Raw genomic sequence first — 20,271 nt, forward strand, 5'->3', positions numbered from 1 at the left:
GCCACCTGCTGTACCGGAGTATGTGTCAATTATTACATATTCAGGAAATTAGACCTGTTTCTTTATACATTTACTTAGAGCTCTTTGTGTCTGTGATTGTCTCCTATTTCTAACAGGGTGGACGGAGTGACGGGCTGAAACTGTTGTCAATTTTATCAAAAGACCCAATGGGAGGTATGATTTTGTTTAAACTGACGTAATAAAAAACTAAATTAACTAATTACAATTTGCTACAATTCCCACAGCTTTGGTTTAATTAGTTATTTACATTTGCAATCAACACAAATTTTGGGTTATGGTTAGAATGGTGGAATATTAAATGTTTTCTCTTATATACTTACAGCTAAAAATATGCTTTCACTTCCACTTTATTGGAAGCAGCAGCTTTGGACGATGACACTGCAGTTTCTTCATTTCAAAGCCTCATCTCGATCAAAGTTGCGACTCGACCTATTTATTGTGTAGTGTTTATAGCAGCATTAATGCGGTTAAACACTAGAGTCCGCTATTTCACAGGATGCGTTCAAGAACATATATTTTGTTGATCGTCTATCTTCGTGCAGTCATTGTATAATTTCTATATTAAGGTTATTTTAAAAAAAGGCAGACTTACAATTACGACCAAATATGTGACGCATTATATATCACAAGGTCCATGTAGCAGCTGTTAGTTTTTCACTCTCTCGCATGATCTTCCTCTGTACATGGAGCTTCTCAGTGGCTGTGGAAATGCCCATTTGAAAGACCACATTACGGATTTCTCGTTTACGCAGCTCAAAAGTTAAAACAAAGTTTGAGAACAGTATTTTTTTTTTTATTGCTTATATACAACCAAACAAGTACTTTCCACCAGCAAAAGATACAATTAAAAAGAAACACGGTATTTAAAACAAAGAGCAAAACTAGAAAACCAGTCAAAAACAGCTAAGTGTGAAAGTGTAATATAACTTCCACGAACAAATTCTGCTCATTTAAAAACAAGTCTGCCAAATCAACGTATATACATCAATACCAGTAACAGATTTTCATAAAATAAGGAGTGATTGGTATTTAATGCAGACCTGGAGTGTAGGCCACTCCCACCTTAACCTAATGTTTTGCCGTTTTTGATTTTTGACACTTATTTTACATTTTTCCTACAAGTTTTCCCAGAAGTCACCAATAACGCCGTGGCACTCGGAAAGCCTTGATTTTTAGGACAGCTTTGTTTAACGTTTAATACATTAATACAGAATCCCCATCATAACCTGGTCAAAAAAAAAAGAATCAAACAGCCAAAACAATTACACTGAAACCCAGCACTTCTCACTGCTCAGTAGTGACCTGTAAGGGAAAAACAAGGGGAGAGACATGATTTATATCATGGAATGTGATCATGTTTAATAAAGATAAAAGTCTTTGTAGATAAAATCAATTGTAAACCATTCCATGCAAAGGTTACTTTAATATACAAATTTCACAAAAAGGTAAATGAGCTATTATGCAAATATGTGTTGCCTAATGGTAGAAAAAAAAAGTGGCTCAAACATACGTGGTGAGTAGGACCGCGACCGGGATCGAGAGCGGTACCCTCTGCTGTAGTAAGGAGATGGAGATCTGCGTCTGTAGGTTGAGGGAGGGGGAAAATAAATAACACTTCATCTAAAGCCTTTGTTACGTAGATAAGAATCACTCAGAGAATTACATTCATTTCAGTAGAAAAGAAAATTGTGACAGTTATCTTAAATATTTGACATTTTATTTTAAGATACATCTGGTCAACTTAATCCTATATTCATTCCGGACCAAGCAAGCCAAACTAACCTATATGATCTATACTCTCTGTCTTCATAGCGATCATAGTCCCGTTCATAGCTTCTGTCATAGCCCCTGTCGTAGCCTCTGTCATAGCCCCTGTCATAGTCCCTGGAGACACGCCGTGAGGAACCACCACTGCCACTGTAAACAAAAAGTTTTCACTGTGGAAGATCTCACAGCTAGTTCTGTAGGCTCAGAAAAAAACATCCCTGAGATTAAAATAAAGCGGTTTAAAAAACAAACAAAAAAAACAAACAAAAAAAAACACACACACACACACACACTCACTAGGTAGGTCGCCCCATGTATATTCCAGGAGTGGGAGTATGGGCTCGTTTAGTAATGGAGAAATCCACTCGGATCCTGCGGCCATCAAGCTCCATTCCATTAGCACGCTCTTTGGCCTGAAACACACATCCAGTTAGACTTTCTATCCACTGACATGCAAAAAGAGCTTGCGTGTTTAATGTCTACCCAGGTTTCAATACATGAGAAACTTGAAACAAATGCCCTTTAAATCATACATATTTAAGAAGATATCTATTAAAGCTATTCATATACTACCTGCTGTGTAAGACAACATTATATAAAACTTGAAAAATTCCTGTCTTGTCCTCCTTACTTCCTTGGAGTCCTCGCAGTTTTCAAAGTAGACAAAGGCAAAGCCCCTTGAGCGACGGGACTGCTGGTCATACACAATGTTAACGTCACTCAAAGGGCCATATTTAGAGAAAACATCCCTCAGATCCCTTTCAGTGGTGTACAGACTCAGTCCAAATACACCTAGACAGGTGTTGGGGTCTGGGTTTGCCTGTGGGAATAAAGAGAGGATGAATGCAACAATAAATGTGTGCCTGCAAATGAATTGTTACTTTAATGTCAAGTGAGTTTTTGGTAATTTGCGAGACTGCATCTGGAACTACAGTACATGTGGCATTTTTTTAAATTCTTGATTTAAGATATGAAACTGGGAAGCATAAATGGCTTTTACTTATGTGCCTGTCAAATCCTGAAGTCAACATGAAGTTATTAAATCTAGAAAACTCAACGATGCTATTGGGTGAAATAAATTTCTTTAGTCCAAGTATTTCGAAGGTTATGCACTAATTAAACTTCATAAAAAAAATTAATTTCTAAGCCCATGGGAACGCCGAACACCAAATATATACCCTGTTGCCAATGTGTCTACGACGATTTGACATAGGGGAACGACTATGGCTCCTACGACGACGGTACTCCCAGCTACGGGATCGGCTCCTAGAACGGCGCCTGTGGGAGCGTGACCGAGAGCGGGAGTGGTGCCTGCGTGAGCTTCGATGGGAACGGGATCTGGGGATAGACATAAATTTGAGTCTGGGTATGACATTAACTTGCATCTCACACACACAAAACAGCTGAAGAAACTGTCTTACCTGGATTTCGATCTGGACCGAGAACGAGACCGAGACCTTGAATGTCGGGAGCCATCTTTAGAGCGTGCTGGTGAGCGGCTGGCAGATTTCGCCGAGCCATGAGGGGACGAGCTCCTTGAGCCAGGCCGTGAGTCCTGGACAAATCAGACACAGATATCAAACACAAGTCACATGTTTACCAAAAACCAAGAACAAAGGGATAAGAGGTGACTGCTCTCGCCCTCTACATGCCCTTTTCAGGAGTTCAACACATTTTGGTTTGACATTAAGTATTTAGAAATTTGATTAATAAAGGTCAGATATTACAACATATATTTAAAGCAGAAATTAAAACTTCAGCCAGACTGCACAAAAACTAAACCTTAAGGGTGTGGATGGATTGACCATTGATGTTTCTGATAGAGAGAAAATAAATCAAGCATGCTTTAAAGAAAGAAACAGGATGAAAGAGTAAAAACAGCAGGCTGGGAATTACTCATACCCTGGTAAACTTCTGATCTTAACTTCATAACTTCTTTAACTTCATTACTTCAAAACAACCCTTGATTTCTTCTTTCTTCTGTTTGACATAATGACTTCTTTTTTTTCCTCCTCTTCCCCCATTTACCATCTGCCATTACAACACTAGTAGTGGGGGCAGATCTTGATTGCTTCTTTTCTGCATCCAATACATTAGCATGCATCAACACCATCAGCGTCAAACAATAACAACTTCACATCTGAAACGTCTTCCGCCTTTTTCTTTCTTCCAACCTCAACCTTAATAAAGAACAAACAAGGGTGATAAGACATGTTGGTTTCTGTTACAACCAAAAGGCACAAAGAAAACAGCAGGAGAACGACAGATTAAGCTGAACACATGTTGGTCAAGGCCTTTAGAGCTGCAACAAACAATCCATTCATTAACTGTTCTATCTAAATAAAAACAACAGGCAGCTAGTTTAAACATGATTATCGATTAATACTCATGGGAAATGTATAAATTAAATGTCACAGTTGAAACATGGGGTGAAGATTTTTAACTAACGTTACCAATGTTGTATTGATTACTGGGGGGAAAACACAAAATAGTTGCAGCCCTAAAAGCCTTCATTTGGTTTCAACCTACCATTTAACGAATGCTGAGATACATATTAACTAGTAATGTTAATATTTTGTATTGGCTGGTGTTGACTAGTCAATATTTCAATAGGTAACGCTAAGTGGCTAAGAAACAAGCGATGAAGTGAAAATTGCATGGCCAAGTGGGGACCCCTTCACTGCTCTGCTTTGCAGGCCCCATGCGTTAGCTTAGCTGTTACCGTTTTCACGTTAACGTTACTAAATACTTAAAGAAATACGTAAAGCGTTATACCTCACATAAAACGCTGCTAAATGTAGACCACACTTCTCTCACGTTCTCCAAACTTCTTCCATTAACATTCCCAAAGACGCAGCTAACAGCTAGCGTTAGCCTAGTTAGCGAACGTTAGCCAATTTAACTTTTCTTTTGCGTCGGTGTTTTCTTGCAACCGCAACTCACCTTCTCTCTGAACTCTTTCTCGTTGTCGCTCATATTAATGTAACTAGATGGAGCCGATGTATAAACTGCCTTTAATGACTGATTTAAACTAATCGCCCGACGAATCACCGCAGCGGTGTCCGCTTTAATCTCAGCTGTTAGCGAGAGGTGTTCAGCGTGTAAAGACGCCGTTTCCTGTTCCGGTGTAAGTTTCACAATAAAATACCATATTGAGAAAAGGCCATATCCTCCTGAGAACCAAGGAAAATAAGTGTCTTCCAATTTCTTGTTTTTGTAATTTCCTACCTATTTCTGGTTAAAAAAACATGTTACAATTTAGACTTTTTTAAAAATTTATTTTTATTTTTAATTTTATAGCATGTCCACTGTATTGGACCATAGGACCATTTCGATGTGAACAAACTGTCCACTACAAGGGACACAAGTCAGTGGGCTGGGTCTCAGGAGGATATTAGCGAATTAAGTAAAAATAATGAGTTGTACTGTATAATAAGTGTTGACAACTACGAAGGACCAGAATAACCTCCCACTCTGAGGCAAAAATGTATTCCTGCCCATGACATGAAGATCTCCAAATAAAAAAAAATGTTGGCTGCAACTTCACGGTACTCATGTGATGGCCAAAGACAGTGCCTTGCTCAAAGTTTTCTCTGTATTATTTACTTTCGACAGGACACGATCACACTATAAAGAAACTAAAACAATTTAAGTGCTCCACATATAATCATACTGGGGTGTAACAAAACTGTTTACAGAAAATGTTTCAGTTTCAGTTGTACTGCAACTTTGACATCAGACAATCACAATGGTGATTAATGTGTAATTAAAAATTAAAATATCACATTAAGGCAAAAGTGACAGTTTGTGATAACAGATTTTAGGTCATACCACAAGACAAACCCTTCAGAAGCACTAAATGAGTCATTTAATACAGCAAACTACAATTTTAAAAAATGAAATACTTTATTACAAGGGGGACGGGGGGGTCACATTTTGAAGGCATGAACAGTACATGCATGTGTGTACAGTAGTTTGCTATGCAGTATGCAATACTGTAAGTCATTGTAGTAGCCCTAAGTAGCCTCCTGCAATATGCTCATATGGAAAGGATTCACTAACCTAAGGATACCTGCCTTATGTTACATGTTGGCAAACCACTATCAATACCTCATGGGAAAAAAATAACTATACAAACACCCCAAATGTACTCTCATTCAGTCCAGACATAAATATTAAGAAAACAAATATATTACCAGCACTCCATCATGCATATTGTCTGCAAAGGTCAGGAAAGGAGGTATTTTAATTGTCATTGTCTGTATCTCTATGTGCAAAGGTCTACAACAAAATTTCATTGTAGTTATTTGCCTTCCATGCTGATCATAACAGGGAGAAGAGCAGTCACAGACAGCAAAATTAGCACTGACTGCAACAAGTTCAGCTCCTCAATACTGACTTTGAGCTGTATGTGACTAAGCAACTTCCCCAAAAAGACAAAAGCATACATGTAAATTGAGAAATTGGTGTCAGAGCGTTGAAGGCACTTCAGGCAGTACTTCAAACAGTAAAACTAACAAACCAATAAAAAGCCAGTCAGTCAGTAGTGCGAAGGCTTGTATAAGACATACACTTACATCCCAATTGTGTCTCCAATTATAACTCAGAGATTACAAAACGTTAACATGTCCCTTACAGGAAAAGGAACATAAGACTAGTGTTTGATTTCTCCAGACCAGAACAGCTAGACTGGGTTAGATTTCATTCACTGAAGTCCACTTCTTTGGCCCATTTATTTTATTTTTCTTCACTGTGTAGTTACTGTACTCCCACTAAGAATGTTTCTGTTGTTAGGTGGTTAACAGATAGGAAATTGACTCCGCTATAGCAGCTTCTGATTGAGGATTTCCCAAATCATTAACTTCCTGAAGAGAGGCATGTGGCACTGAAGATAAGAAGGTAGATGTTACTATCAGTAACTGAAAATGTAAAAAATACAATAAAACAAAAAACAATTACTGTCTCAGGTGAATATATAGTCTATACCTGTTTGAAGGTGAGAGGCCTTCCTTTTGTGATATAGTCAGCATATTTACAAGCAAAAACACCACAATCGCTGCCATTTTTCTGCTGTGGAATCTCCTACAAAGCATCAATAATAAAAGTTCATTCATCTATAAACTAAAGAAAACATATATAATATATAATAGAGATTGAAAGATAAAATGTTGAAGTGTGACGTCCTTCATCTCAGTTTTACTTACAGTTGCGCTCATGCTTCCAACCGTCCATTTGGGGCTGTCCAGTTCTCTGCCTTTCTTTGCTTTGTGCTCCTCTTTAAGGTAGAGTCTGGAAAACAAGCACAAATACAGGGTAATGTAATAAACAAACAAAGAAAAAAAAACATTCAAATTAGCAACACAAATGGTATTTAAGATCATACAGACAGACTTACAGTAAAAGGCTACAGATGTCATCATGTCTCTGACCCATGGAGTCATATGACTTTACTGTCTTTGATTTAACATCTACAACCTACGATGAGAGGGATGGAAGAAAATGTTTAAAACACTGTCAAGAACCATCAAACAAGGAATATGGCAGAGGAACAAGTTAGATTATAATTTGTGTAGTTCTGACTCACAGCCAATGCCCAGTGAACACCCAAATGCAGAGGGACCAGGATGAGGTCATAGACAAAGAGATCAACAGCCTTGGTCCAGCGCTTCACAGCAGCATGTCCACCAGCCTGTCCGCCTCCACCTCGCAGCTTGGGGAAGAAGAACGTGCTGAAGGAGTAGGCTTTTCGTCCAGCTGCTTCTCCAGAACACCGCTCCATGACCAGGGACAGGTAGAAGTTTATCACCTTGTTAGAGGAAACACAAGAGGGACAATACATGAAAAACAAGTAGCCACTTCGATATCCCTATGTCCAGTCATGACTTTCTGTGTTCACAATAATGTGCCTGCAGAGTCACATGAAGCCATAACGTCCCACGCACCATGTACTATGGCTTTCTTACCTCGTCATTGAGCCAGCTGCCTTCCTGCAGAGTGGCCAGGTCTCTTTGTGTGATGCGAAGCTTGAAAGCTGCACTTAGAACAATGTTGGGATCACTCTGAGCCAAAGCACCACTCACCTCTGCTGCCATTTCCTATACAGACAAACGCATGAAGAGATGTAAAGTGCATCCATGCTTCAATCAACACCGTAAAATTTAAATCGAACCTTCTGAAACCTTTCATCTCACCTTGGTCAGTCTAGGTATGTCCTCATCACTGTGCCTTGTTTGTGCCAAATATGTTTCAGGCAGGCTCACAGCAGAAACCTCCCTGTCCACTAGATTAAGACGAGTAGCTACTTCTGTAGATAGGTCCAGTTCTGCTGACTGTTTTTGCTGATACAGACAAATATAACAGAATAAAAGTTTGCATTTCCTCCCAAAATTAGGATTTAATGACAGCTCTGGCATGTTGGCAGAGAGCAAGAGAAATGGTTACCTTAACACTTCTAAAAGGCTGTGTGTCCTCAGAGCTGCCACTGAATGACTTACTGAAGGTCAAGCCAGGCCTCCTGGAGATAAAACATATCGAGGGTCATAGAAATAAAATTCTTAAACAATACAGATATATCAGACACATTACACCAACCTGTCCTTAGCTGCAGAGGTGCTTCTCCATGTAAAAATGCTCAGGGAAGCTGTGCAACAAACACAAACATCAATCCAACAGGGAAGACTCATTGGTTTTACTGATGAGAACAAAAATGTACTTTTAATCAACTCTGTGTGATGGTTTAAAACTATTAAAAATAATGTTCCTAACAAACTGGTGACTGGAGCTGAAATGACGAGTCAATAAACAGAGAATTAATTGTTAGTTCTAAGCAAAAATGCTACACACTAGCTCATCAAACATTGAATTCTAGCTTTTATATGCTTTACATTTTATTAAACCAATTAGTGCATCTTCAGGATTTTGGGCAAAAAAAGCAATGTGAAGTTGCCATCTTGAGCTTTAGGGAAATTAGAATGGGGCTGCATTGTAATGCTCAAAATTAGCAGAGCAACTGAAAGACAATCATATAACAATATATATTATTTGTTGCAGTTCCAGACTTAAATATTAGTTACTGGGACCTACCACCTAGAAATAAAAGTTTCAATATTCGTGTTTTTTTTTTCAAGTAGGTCTATAAAATGTACCTGTCTTCAGGGGCAATGAGTCAATGTTTTTTCCTGAAGCAGCAGCTCTGTGATCACACTGTGACAATGACTCACTGGAAGCAAAAGGAAAGTGGGATTAAGAGAACTAATCAGCTGGAGCTTAACTGGCTACTGATGAAACCTCCAAGAAAACCCCACATGAATAACAGGTTGTACTCACTCTTGTGGTTTTGCTTGGTTAAAAGGCAGTGGTTCACTTTTGCTGTATTTTTCTGCCACCATCTCCAGCAAGCGCCTGTAGTGCTCCTTATTATTCTGCTTTATGGCCTAGAGGCAGAATTAAGACAATAACTGAGGGACCAAATGGTACAATGTATGGTATCTTGGTAAATATTTCTGTTTCAGCTACAAATTAACACATTAAATCATGTTTTATATAAAGAGTTGCCTCATCTTCCATTAGGTAAATCAAACATTTCAAATAGCATCACAAATGTGCAGACAACACAGGATTATCAAACTATTAAGCCAAATCATTATTTTACCTCTTCTACAGTAAGACTGGGTTTGTAGCAGCGGCTGTGTGCAAAGCCATTGCAGGCTAGGTCAGGGTTCGTGGCTCCAACTTTCAGAGCAGACCTTGACGGCAGCAGCTGGAGGGAGCCTCTCCTTTTGTCCTTCCCTCTGTCTAGAAGCCCAGCAGACAATGCTGTCCCACTGGATTCAACAAGATTATTTACTTTAGTAAGGCAGCTTTTTCAAAAAGTGATATGTTTTGGAAACATTAATGGATAAGCAAGCTCTGCAAATCTTAAGTGCTTAACAAAAGCAACAAATTAATTATACAGTAGTGGTCAACACTAGGAATAAAATCAAACTCAACTACAGGGCCACTTGCCTGTATTTCCTTATTAAAGGGGGTGAAGAGTTCTTAAAGGGATTCGTCCCACCTCTCTCATTTACTCCACCCAAAGGTTTATCTGTGGAGAAATCAACAAAATGATGATGAGAATTACAAAGAGATGTGCAAACTACACAGCAGAGAGTGGATGAGCAGAGCCACATAATTGCAAGCATATTCCTGCAGCAATATCTGTCCACACTTACCCATTCTCCACTCAGTATTGTTCAGCCATGAGGTGTGGAGCTCATCTATCCCCATCAGTGTGACAGGCTGAATACACAGAGCAAATACTAAGTGGTTAAAGATGGAGAACAGAAATATGGCATCAAACTTAAGTTGTGAATGCTTGCTGACCTGCATATCCCAACTCGACAAGATAAAAGCAGTTCTGAGTGTCCAGTGTAAGGTCTGTACTTTCTCATGTAAAGTGCAGTAGAGTATGTTTTACTATGATTTAGCAATATATAAACACAGCTAATTGTATTAAACAGTAAAAATAAAACTAAGTATTCTGCACAGTATTGAGGTCCTAGTACTTGATTATTTACAACTTTATCCTACTATATTTTAACAGAATACTGTTCTTTTTACTCAGCTGCATTAATTTAACAAGTACAGCTACAGCAAATTATATCAAAAGAAGCAGTAAAAATGAGCTCCATCCCACCTAAAAACAAAATTAAAATACTGACCATATGTTAATGCATTACTAATGGCTCAATAATACAGTAATACAAGATCAAGAGGTCCTTAAATATAATAAGTCTTTTCTATTTGACAGCAAATTTATAGATTTGGACTTTCACTGAAGTACAAATCTACCTTAATTTGAATGCAAAGATTTTCCTTGTATTGGAATATTTTTACACTGTAGCATTACCACTTTTATTTAATTAAAAAATCTAATACTTTATCTGTACCAAGCTTCACATGTGACTGTTAGATGGAGAGAGCTGAAACACAAACCTGTGTCTCCTCATAATGTCTGGGCTTCTCACACTTGGTGTTCAGTGGATTCTGCAGCCTGAGCAGACCTGCTACACTGGCCACAGTCTTCCTTACAAAGCTGAGGACTACATCTGAAGCACAGAATACCACAGATAAAAAAACCTTCATTTGTTTATAGTTCAGGCATATATATTCAAATGTATTTTTTTTCTTTGTAAACAAACCTAGCTTGCGTCTTTTCACCTCTATTGGGTCACTGTCTGCAACATCAACACTGTAACAGGAAACAAAAGAAATTTGAGGTAACAGTGTCAAATATCCCAATATTCTTTTCTCAACCATTAAAAACATAACAACACCCTTTATCATTAGCCCTTAATGTGCCTCACAATTAAGCAGCCAGTTCATTAGTTACACCAACCTAAAAAAATGTAACTTAAGACAATAGATATATACATTACCATGCCAAGAACAATATGAACAAAAACAAAATGTAGTAAAAAAAAAAAAAAAAAAAAATCTATAAACACCCACCACAGTTTCCCCACAGTCCAGCTTGATGTCTGGAAACATCTATTCCAGCAACTATTTGGATAATAATTTATAACCTTTATTGGTTAAGTTAACGTTAGTTAATATAAATGTATAACCTTTATTAGTTAAGTTAACGTTAGTTAATATAAATGTATAACCTTTATTAGTTAAGTTAACGTTAGTTAATATAAATGTATAACCTTTATTAGTTAAGTTAACGTCAGTTAATATAAATGTATAATCGTTTTTAACAGACATTTTAACAGTTAGACATTAATTACAACTGTCACTGGTTAAGTTAACGCTAGCTAAAATTAATTTACAACAGATAATTTACATCAGAAGTTAACGCTAACAAATATTAATCATAACCATCGGTGGTTAAGTTAACGCTAGCTATCATTAATTTATAACCGTTATTGGTTAAGTTAGCGCTAACAAACAATTAAAACCATCACTGGTTAAGTTAACGTTAGCTAACGTTAGTTAAGAGACCACCGACCTCGGACATGGTATAGTGTCACGTTACACACTGAATGCTTAGGTGAAAATTATGGTGTAAAATTCCGCTGTGGTTAACGTTAGTAAACATGTAGCTACGGAACGCTATTATGTTAAAATACCGACCTCTGGTAGTTTCTTTTTGCCGGTCTGCCGTGGCTCTCCTGCTGTTGTGCTCCTGCTTTAACGCCAGGTCGCGTGGGTATCTCCTCGCCAACGTTACCTTTCTCGGGCTTTTGCCGCTCGAGCAAAAACAGCGACGAGAATCCGTCAAATAACCATCCATACATCCCAGACAAGTACGAGACAAGTGTAACGATGTCCTCCACACGGGCCAGGACTGAGATAAGATGTCAAACAACGATCTACGACACACGCCTCCTGTCGTTCACTTAGCCTAGCATTAGCAACTGCTGTGTGTAGAAATGCAACGGAAGTACGTCATGCTGTTTTGATGCCTACGCTTCATTGAGTGCGCGCGATTTGAACACCGAGGAAAAAATGGGTGGGCGGAGTTCTTCGGTTTAGGGGGATGGAAACAACGGAAGTTAACACCGGCCACACGCGACTTTGCGGGGTGATAAACGAACAAACACGTGTCAAGACTGTGACAAGCGTCAGCCGCAAATCAGAATATCATTCGCTCCCAGATACCTTTTCTTTGTTACATTAAAATGGTCAGCATCTCAACTCAGAAAAAAGGTAGAACTGATGACAACATAAATTAGAAACAATGATTTGGTGCTTAAAACCTAAGATTGTCTTAATTTTCCTATACAGTATAAAATGACTGATATAGTGGATTTGTCAGTGGATAATTCAGTTTTGATGTATGCTAAAATGTAGTTTACATTCTCATAATCTTAACTATCGTTTTACATCGTTATAATTCTGGTTTAGTAAAACAAGTCTTTAACTTAGTATCTCATAAATTTGATTTATTTTTATTGTGATTTCTTACATGCATTTTTTTTTCAAAAATAATCATACTAAATAAGCCTAGATCTAATTTACCAGGAACTATTTCAAGTGAATAAACAACTTCTACAAGAACAAAAAAGGAAATACAGAAATGTCATTAATAAGCAAAATACTGTGGCTCTATGACCAGTTTTTATTGCACCTCTACAGTTTGTCATTCTGTTCTAATGCTAGTAATAGAATGTTAATGGAATAGAATGCTTAAATCACTTGTCTGTATAAAAAAGGACACTTTAAAAAAAAAAAAAAAAAAAAGAAATTAAAAAAAACATTCTGTGAGCCCATAAAATAAACCCAGTCAATCTGATTTGTAATCACACATTTAAAATATTTATTAACGTTATGGTAAAAACACAGATAATACAAAGACACAAATGGTTCAAATTGATGCCGTGATGTACTCCCTAGTTTTGTTGATCTCCAATATAAAACCAGTACACATTGTACAATGAGTCCTATTTACATCAAAACATAAGGGTATAAAATATTAGTAGAAAAAAATAAGATGCACTATTTAAAATAATGAAAACTTGTTCTTGCCACAAGAATAACCTTCAAAATACAGAGGTACAGAGAACAGAAAAGTTACAATGAAAAATCATAAAAAAATAATTTAGGTCTTATAAAAAACAAATACATCACCAGAAAATTTAACAAATATGCACTATCCATTTCAATAAGTTTCTTCATGGATGTAAGGCAAGGACGGTTTTAGAAAGATGTGCAGAAAGTAGACATTTATTCTTTCAGTGTTAGGATTAATTTGGGTCAGGATGGAGAACAGATGAACCTGAGGAGACACAAAAACAAAAAATATGACAGATTAACAGCATAACATCCATACCTAATCTTTTATAAATGTTAAAAACAAGACACTGGTGATGGTGTGTCCTGCACTTCTTTTTTTAAAAACACAAACAGACCAATGCAATATATATATGTATACACACAGTTGTTAGTAACATGTTAAAAATACATATCTAAATATTCTTGCAATGAAAAATTGTCCATTGTTAGCCTGTCACAGTCACGTCTGAGGATAAATGCCCTGCAGGTTTTCGATACTAGCCTGAGCTAATAAGTCACAGTACTTCATAGGATCAGACTTGTAGTTGTCAATCACCACATAAAAGCATCACAAGGATAATTCAAAGTAAGATCTCAAACAATTTAGTGCCTATTATTGAAGCAGTAGTGGATGAACAAACAAGCTATTTATTTCAGCACAATTCTATTGGACTAAACTATTTAATGGCATAGCCACTCAAGACCAGAGTGTTATCTCTCATCTAAAATCAGTGTCTTCTGACAAGTCAGTACCCATCCTTAGAGGTGCATTGTGCTGCTTTATTGTTTGGTGGAGTGAGTATGTTACACCCACACTCACCTGGACCATACAGGTAAAGCGGCGACAAGCAGCTCAGGTACAGCCACGTCCTGTTTTCCTGCAGCCAGCGCTGCCGATACCCAATCATATGAGGGGAACAGGCTGACTGTATCCTCCTTTCCTCTTTAGGGGGTACAGTTAAATGAGTCATGCTTACTAGGTTGGGAGATGATAGAGCACAGGTTTTGTGGTTTTCGGTAACAGTCTAAAAGTACTTGGCTGTCCATCACAAAATCAGAATTTGTCTTTGAATTACTTGCCTTGCACTGACCTCTTCCTGATAAATGAGTGAGGAAAGAAAGAGGCATGCATCTAAAAAGCTATACAATCATACACCCAGTGCGCTGTAACATAATGTGAATAGACAAACCACATCATATTAATTAGCACGTCTGCACCCAATACCTTAATGACTTTTTACTGATATGGGATAAAGGAGGATACCTTCATATTTCTAGTGAGCTATCACCACTGTCATTTTATTTCCTTCACCTACATGCATTCAATTCCGTTTCCTCTACCGGGATTCACTATCTTTATGCTTCTCACCTTGTCTGGCTCCCACCAACCGTTGCTGAACTTTCTCTAGATGATGTATATACTCTGTCAGTGATTTCTCTGGATCCTGAGAGGCCAGAGTGGTGCTGGAGTACGACCTACAGAAAGATGAGACATCATTATAGGAAAATGACTTTTGAGTCGTGACTCCCAGCTCAGGATGTACAAGTTATCAGCCTTTGCTGAAAAAGGAGAGCAAACCTGTTGTGCAACCTGAAGGGTGATTTGCTGGGTGGAACAAGAGCTGACACTGTGTCTCTACTTGGTGGCGACTCAGAATGTGATGTTTGCCGTTGCTGCCTTAAAACCTCAGCTTTAGACCCTGTAAGGGATAATAAGAGTATAACTCAACCACCTAATTTCATGTTATTTCAACAGTCAAGTGATGCATATCATCATAAAATTCTACATTTGTTCAATGAGCTGACCTGGAGCATGACCACTGATAGTCCCAGAAAGAGACAACCTTCTGATCGCTTTCTGCCATTTTCTGGTCAGGAACCTCATTCTGGAGAGAGGGGGGGGAAAATGTGCGTCAGTTCTACTCGAAGACTGACCTCACTTAAATATCAACATTCTGGTTGCTCACCTACCTTGACACCGCAATGACAACTCGTACAGCAGCCCTAAATCGTCCAAGGGGTCTTCGCTGGGAAGAGAGTGGGGGTGAGGGTCGTGCCCCCATGTGGGCGATGAGACACAGTGTGGCCTGCTCACATTCCTGGAAACCACCTAATAGTAGCAGCAGGTAACGCTTCTGATACACCAGAGCTTTCCTGAAGCTCTCAGCACGCAGGTACCGCTCATACAAACGCTGCACCTGCAAATCAGTGAAGAGACATTGAGATATAACATGTAAATTATATAACTGTTTGCTAGTGAGATTTACCACCACTGCATTTCTTTTACTTGCATGACTTTTTTCAGAATGCCTTCCTGAAATGTACATTAACATACATACAAAACAACCATTTGGGAGTCAGAAAACACCATGCAGCTAAGCATGGGGAAATCATTATAGCTGTTATCACACGGTGGTATCAAAGGTGGACATAGAGTATATGACCATGGTTCCCACAGATCACATCTTTGACATAGTCTAAGCCTCGAAATGTTTTACAGCTTACTCAAGAAAATTTTTGATTACTATCAGGATTATTCTATATAGGCTCATCCATTTATATAATGTTAAACTAATCGCTCCACTGAAAATAAAATAAAATAAAAAAAGATGTTACCACTGTTTAAATCATGACAAACCATGTGTGTTTTTTGCTGACCTTGCTGTTACTGGTCATGTCACCGATGGGTCTGTTTTCAGTTTCTGTGGCGACCTTGGCGAGTTCATTTTCTGTGCGGCGCAGTTGTTGCTCCAGGAAGGTGAGTCTGTGTTTGAGGGTGGCTCTCTCCTGACTCAGTGACGTTACACGCTCTGTCAACTCGGAATTCTCCTTCAACAACTTCTCCAGCAATGATGATGGTGTTATGGACGGCATCTATAGAAAAGTATATGTATTTTACATTTAGGACAATGGGGCAGAAGTCAAATATAAACAAGTTTCTCATTTTCACATTATCCTCATCAACATTATTTGAATTGAACCATTTTACCCCAGGCAACAGATAATCATAGACCTGCTTATATACCTGCTGGTTTTGTTGCGTGCTGCCTGCCTGGCCACCATCAGTCTTGAAGTTACTTTGGTGATGCTGTGAAGGTGCATCTGGCTTGTGGTGTTGTGCTGTCTGTCCAGAAACCCTCTGAGCAGCCATCGCTCTCTCCTCTCGTTCCAGCTCTGCCAGAGTACGCTGTAGCTCCTGCATGCGCTGTTGGTCCTGTTGCCTCAACAACTCCAACTCACACTAAAGTCAGAAATGTTTATAAAGCAGCATGTTTGTGTATCCAAAATATCTAAAAAAAAATGAATTAAATGTGTGAGTATACCACTGAAGTATGATAACTAGATGAGGATATCTTACCAGTTTGTTACTGGTCTTCTCCTGTCGTCTCTCTCTCTCCAGCTGCTCCTGCCTCCCTTTCCTCCTCTCTCGCTCCCACTGCTCCTCCCTCTCCCTCTCTCTGTCCTTAAGCAGCCGGAGTCTCTCCTTCAGCTCAGCAAGCTCCACACCTTGGTGTCTGCACCGCTCTCGCTCCACCTCTAAAGCATGGCTAGCCTCCTGTTTCTGCTCCTTCAAGGTCTCCAGAGCTACACGATGTCGAGCAGCAGCCTCCTGCTCCCTGTGAAGCTCCTCCCTTCTTGCTCTGTCCTCCTCTTCCCATTTCCTTCTGCTCTGCAATAACTCTGCTCTCAGTTTGTCCATCACAGCTGCCAGGTCCTCCCCCTGCCTTCGCTCTTGCTCCAGCTGGGCGCGCATATCGGAGATAAACTTGCCGTCTCTGGCAGCATCAGTCTCATGTCGGCGCCTGAGCTCATCCACCTGCCTGGAGCACCGGTCTCTCTCTTCATCCAGCTTCCTGTGAGCATCTGCAAGCTTAGTATGAATTTCTGCTAAACGAGATTCTGCTTCAGTCAGGAGGCGCTCAAGACGCGACTTTTCCTGCATGCTGAGGTCTTGTTGGTGGGCTGAACGTTGGCGTTCATCTTCTAGCTCTTTGTGGGTGTCGTCCAGCCGTTTCTCCAGCAGCACACTGCGAGACTGTTCAATCTGAAGCTCACGTCTGAGGTTGCTGCAGGCCACCCGTTCCTGCTCCACCTGACCCTTCAGAGTCATGACCTCTGACCTCTGCTGTTCAGAGGACACTTGCACGGCCTGGACAGTAAAGCAGAGGATTACCTTTCATATTTTAAAAAGGAAAGTTCAGGTATGGCCTGAAACCACATGACATTCTTCATGCCGCTTGATCTTTAAATCTCAGTAAATTCAATAATAAAGCATCAAGCACAACTGTCCTGTATTTAAGCTAACAAAATCATGGATCCTTATCTTACCTCTCTTCTTTGCTCTTCCTCTCTGTCCTTACGGAGACCCAGAGCTCTTTCCTGCTCCAGTTGTTGCTGAAGCTCTTGAACTTTGGTCTGCTCTCTCTTCAAAGATTCCTCACCTTCTTCCACAGCTAACCTGAGGAAGAAATTAAGAAAATATACATAAACAACAGAGGAATCAAGATTCCCTTAATAATGCATAAACAATTATTTTGACTTTAGGGAAATGCAGTGATTTTTTTCCAGACACCTGTCTTAATAAAATAGCCAATTCAATTAAATCCAAATAACATACAAATATATTTCAAATACAGAAACATTCCACTTTAATGTGTTGACAATGCTGAGCACAACCACTATGACAGTATATATTGTGGCCTGTTCTGTATATTTTGAGAAGTGTCTGGTATACAGTGGCTAAAGTGTGCTTCTGTTATTCAGTTTGTGGATATACCGGAGTGACTGTATTCTGTCCTTCTGCTCTTGCTTTGTGTCGTGGGCACATTTCAGTTCTTTCTGGCTTTCTTCCAATTCTGCCCTCAGCTGGAATTCAACCTGCCCATCAGTTTGAAGCTGAGCTCTTTGCCAGTCATCACCTCCATAATCCATCTGAGAAAGGAAGATGGTAGGTCATTTATATATAGTTAATATATATATATATGTATTGTTGAAATATTGATGAAAGCCCACAGAATCTCACTTGTGTGTGTCTCTGTGCCATTCGACAGAGCAGCTCTCTGAGTGCGATCACAGTCTCCTGCAGTGCTCTCTTCTCCTGTTGCCAGCTCATGGGGGGGTTGCAGGATGATTTGTCCCGATGGCCCAGTAGAGGGGAGCTGTCTTCAGAATGATACTGTGTCTGGCTCACTGAAGCAACTTTAGAGTCTAGGACGTGAGGATGAGTGGAAGGTGTGGCACGACGTTGGGACAAAGTGAGAATTCTGCAGCTTTCTTGATATACTTTTTTTAAGAGGCCCTGCAGAAATATAGAGACAGATACTTAGTAACAAAACTAAATTATCAAATACAATCACTGCCAAGTATGTGAGAACTATACCTGAAGCTCAGGTGATAACAAGTCATCACTATAGCTCATACTGCCTGCAGCACTATCTGTGTTAATTGTGGGGTTCATTCCTCGGCAGCGGAGATACTCCACAAACTGAGCATCCAGCCTTTCAGTTTGTTCAAGCTCCACTCTCAGCCTTGCACCCAACTCTGAACTCACATCTGACACAAGAGAACAGAGCATTAAGCAGGTGATAATTTGTGTTAGATGTAATTTTCTTGCTGCCAAAAAAACTCCATAAATAGTACTGCCAATGTAACTAAAACCTGAAATTTTCACCTTTAGCCTTTCAGGCTTGGTGTTAATACTCACTGCTGCCATATCCATCACTGGCCCATTCTGGTGCTGACAAGGAGGAGGTGGAGCCAAGTGGTGATGGAGGTGCCGTTAGGTCAAGTCCTTCCAATTCATGCACCTGGGGAAAAAAAAAAAAAAAAAAAAACTAAAGTAAAAGTTTACTATCCAAAAGATTTGCATATATAACACCATCTGACCACATACTTTGTCAGTATCCAGTGAGTCCAGTATGGAGAAGTTGTCAGACACTGACACAGAACCTGGGGAGTGGGTACTTTGTGTGGGTGGATCTGGTGTGATGGTCCTGGAGTGTGGAGGTTCCATCACAACCTTTGGAGATGACTTAACCTGAGGGAGATCCAGGCCTGTGCTCAGAGCACTGAGATCAGACAGACGAGAGCCAAGAACAGACATATGGAACTGTTCTGGGATTCTGTCCTCAGAGCATTCAAGTCTTCTTAAAACCTCTGGAGAACTAAGGGACACTTCATCACGAGATAGACTCACAATGCCCTCAAAAGCACTGTGAGAAATGTCTGACAGAAGAAAAAAAAAAAAAAAATGTCAGTATGAGATGATTTCTTTTGAGATGCTACCATCTTTAAAGGGTGAGAGATTTATACCACAGCACAATCTAGTTTTATTATAGAACACCAGCTAACTAAAGCAAATGATCATTTTCATTATCAATTTATTTTTGTTAGTACTTTTGCTTCTCAATCTGTCAGCCGTACTGAAAATACTTCGCTAGCATTTAATGTTGACAGTAAAATATTTCTGTATGAGGCTATACATTTTTTCAATTATAAAACAAAAATATATTCACACTAATGAGTTTATTTACTCATTATTTGAACCTCTAAATGCTAATGAGTTTATCAAGTTATTTTTTTGGTTTTGTTTTTATGTTAAATTAGCAAATCTGCATTAGCTTCACATCAAAAGTTGATGGGGGCAGGGGGGGACTTATGAGCAGCATAATTCATTTAGACTCATCCTTCAGAGTCTAAAGCCATGTTTCAAATGCATGTATAATCTCTACAGTTCTTTTCTTCCAACTCATACCAAGTCTTGAGTGAGCTCTTCAGTTCTTTTTAACATAGCAGTAAAGCTGGGGCTGATAAGCGAAACCTCACTATTAAATTTTTAAGCAGTAGCTGTGGACTATGCTTTAAACAATGTTACACTTGATTCCATGCCTGAAGTCCAGCAACACTTCATTCCAGGTAGATAATTTAAACTGCCATCAGAGG

At 39.1% G+C, this 20,271-nt stretch overlaps 3 protein-coding genes across 12 annotated transcripts in view; all 3 read right to left on the bottom strand.

The window, feature by feature from the left end:
* Window positions 1–792: 792 nt before the first annotated feature.
* LOC113138300 (transformer-2 protein homolog beta-like) lies at window positions 793–4,902 on the bottom strand. Of its 2 annotated transcripts, XM_026320654.2 has the most exons (8): window positions 4,732–4,902; window positions 3,210–3,343; window positions 2,967–3,126; window positions 2,420–2,608; window positions 2,086–2,201; window positions 1,804–1,938; window positions 1,532–1,602; window positions 793–1,323 (listed from the first exon to the last, which is right to left on the bottom strand). In XM_026320654.2, exons 1-8 carry the CDS (start codon window positions 4,762–4,764, stop codon window positions 1,313–1,315), a joined length of 849 nt encoding a protein of 282 aa, XP_026176439.1. In that variant the 5' UTR covers window positions 4,765–4,902; the 3' UTR covers window positions 793–1,312. The 2 variants fall into 2 exon arrangements, with proteins under 2 accessions (XP_026176439.1, XP_026176520.1); XM_026320735.1 differs by lacking the exon at window positions 4,732–4,902 and adding an exon at window positions 3,691–3,945 and having other exon boundaries at window positions 2,967–3,343.
* Window positions 4,903–5,667: 765 nt separating this feature from the next.
* On the bottom strand, window positions 5,668–12,223 carry senp2 (SUMO specific peptidase 2). Its single transcript, XM_026317368.2, has 17 exons — window positions 11,908–12,223; window positions 10,971–11,020; window positions 10,765–10,877; window positions 10,002–10,068; window positions 9,793–9,874; window positions 9,440–9,611; window positions 9,115–9,221; window positions 8,934–9,007; window positions 8,380–8,428; window positions 8,230–8,302; window positions 7,980–8,126; window positions 7,752–7,883; window positions 7,373–7,594; window positions 7,184–7,263; window positions 6,993–7,077; window positions 6,775–6,870; window positions 5,668–6,673 (listed from the first exon to the last, which is right to left on the bottom strand). Exons 1-17 carry the CDS (start codon window positions 12,069–12,071, stop codon window positions 6,611–6,613), a joined length of 1,776 nt encoding a protein of 591 aa, XP_026173153.1. The 5' UTR covers window positions 12,072–12,223; the 3' UTR covers window positions 5,668–6,610.
* Window positions 12,224–13,066: 843 nt separating this feature from the next.
* pcnt (pericentrin) overlaps window positions 13,067–20,271 on the bottom strand; it is a 33,262-nt gene continuing 26,057 nt past the window's right edge. For 8 of the 9 annotated variants that reach the window (XM_026315079.1, XM_026315340.1, XM_026315421.1 and 5 more), the window contains 14 exons: window positions 19,223–19,554; window positions 19,034–19,136; window positions 18,710–18,882; window positions 18,353–18,628; window positions 18,107–18,261; window positions 17,659–17,788; window positions 16,688–17,479; window positions 16,355–16,570; window positions 15,988–16,203; window positions 15,301–15,527; window positions 15,136–15,215; window positions 14,909–15,029; window positions 14,699–14,805; window positions 13,067–13,552 (listed from right to left, as the gene is read on the bottom strand). In XM_026315079.1, coding sequence (XP_026170864.1) covers window positions 13,521–13,552; window positions 14,699–14,805; window positions 14,909–15,029; window positions 15,136–15,215; window positions 15,301–15,527; window positions 15,988–16,203; window positions 16,355–16,570; window positions 16,688–17,479; window positions 17,659–17,788; window positions 18,107–18,261; window positions 18,353–18,628; window positions 18,710–18,882; window positions 19,034–19,136; window positions 19,223–19,554 — 2,960 coding nt within the window. In that variant the 3' untranslated portion in view covers window positions 13,067–13,520. The remainder of the gene's footprint in view (window positions 13,553–14,698; window positions 14,806–14,908; window positions 15,030–15,135; window positions 15,216–15,300; window positions 15,528–15,987; window positions 16,204–16,354; window positions 16,571–16,687; window positions 17,480–17,658; window positions 17,789–18,106; window positions 18,262–18,352; window positions 18,629–18,709; window positions 18,883–19,033; window positions 19,137–19,222; window positions 19,555–20,271) is intronic. The other variant, XM_026315509.1, reaches the window with a different exon arrangement.

Source organism: Mastacembelus armatus, chromosome 22 (assembly GCF_900324485.2).
Source record: "Mastacembelus armatus chromosome 22, fMasArm1.2, whole genome shotgun sequence".
NCBI classification, from domain to species: domain Eukaryota; kingdom Metazoa; phylum Chordata; class Actinopteri; order Synbranchiformes; family Mastacembelidae; genus Mastacembelus; species Mastacembelus armatus.

Excerpts from the sequence above, each read along its gene's own strand:
- LOC113138300 (XM_026320654.2), bottom strand. The coding sequence starts at position 4,764 with ATGAGCGACAACGAGAAAGAGTTCAGAGAGAAG. Across the intron at positions 2,202-2,419 it reads ACTGCGAGGACTCCAAGGAA|GCCAAAGAGCGTGCTAATGG; the intron begins GTAAGGAGGACA and ends TGTGTGTTTCAG. Across the intron at positions 1,603-1,803 it reads AGAGAGTATAGATCATATAG|ACGCAGATCTCCATCTCCTT; the intron begins GTTAGTTTGGCT and ends CTCAACCTACAG.
- senp2 (XM_026317368.2), bottom strand. The coding sequence starts at position 12,071 with ATGTATGGATGGTTATTTGACGGATTCTCGTCGCTGTTTTTGCTCGAG. Across the intron at positions 8,303-8,379 it reads ACCTCTGCAGCTAAGGACAG|GAGGCCTGGCTTGACCTTCA; the intron begins GTTGGTGTAATG and ends TTTTATCTCCAG. Across the intron at positions 8,127-8,229 it reads AGCCTTTTAGAAGTGTTAAG|CAAAAACAGTCAGCAGAACT; the intron begins GTAACCATTTCT and ends TGTCTGTATCAG.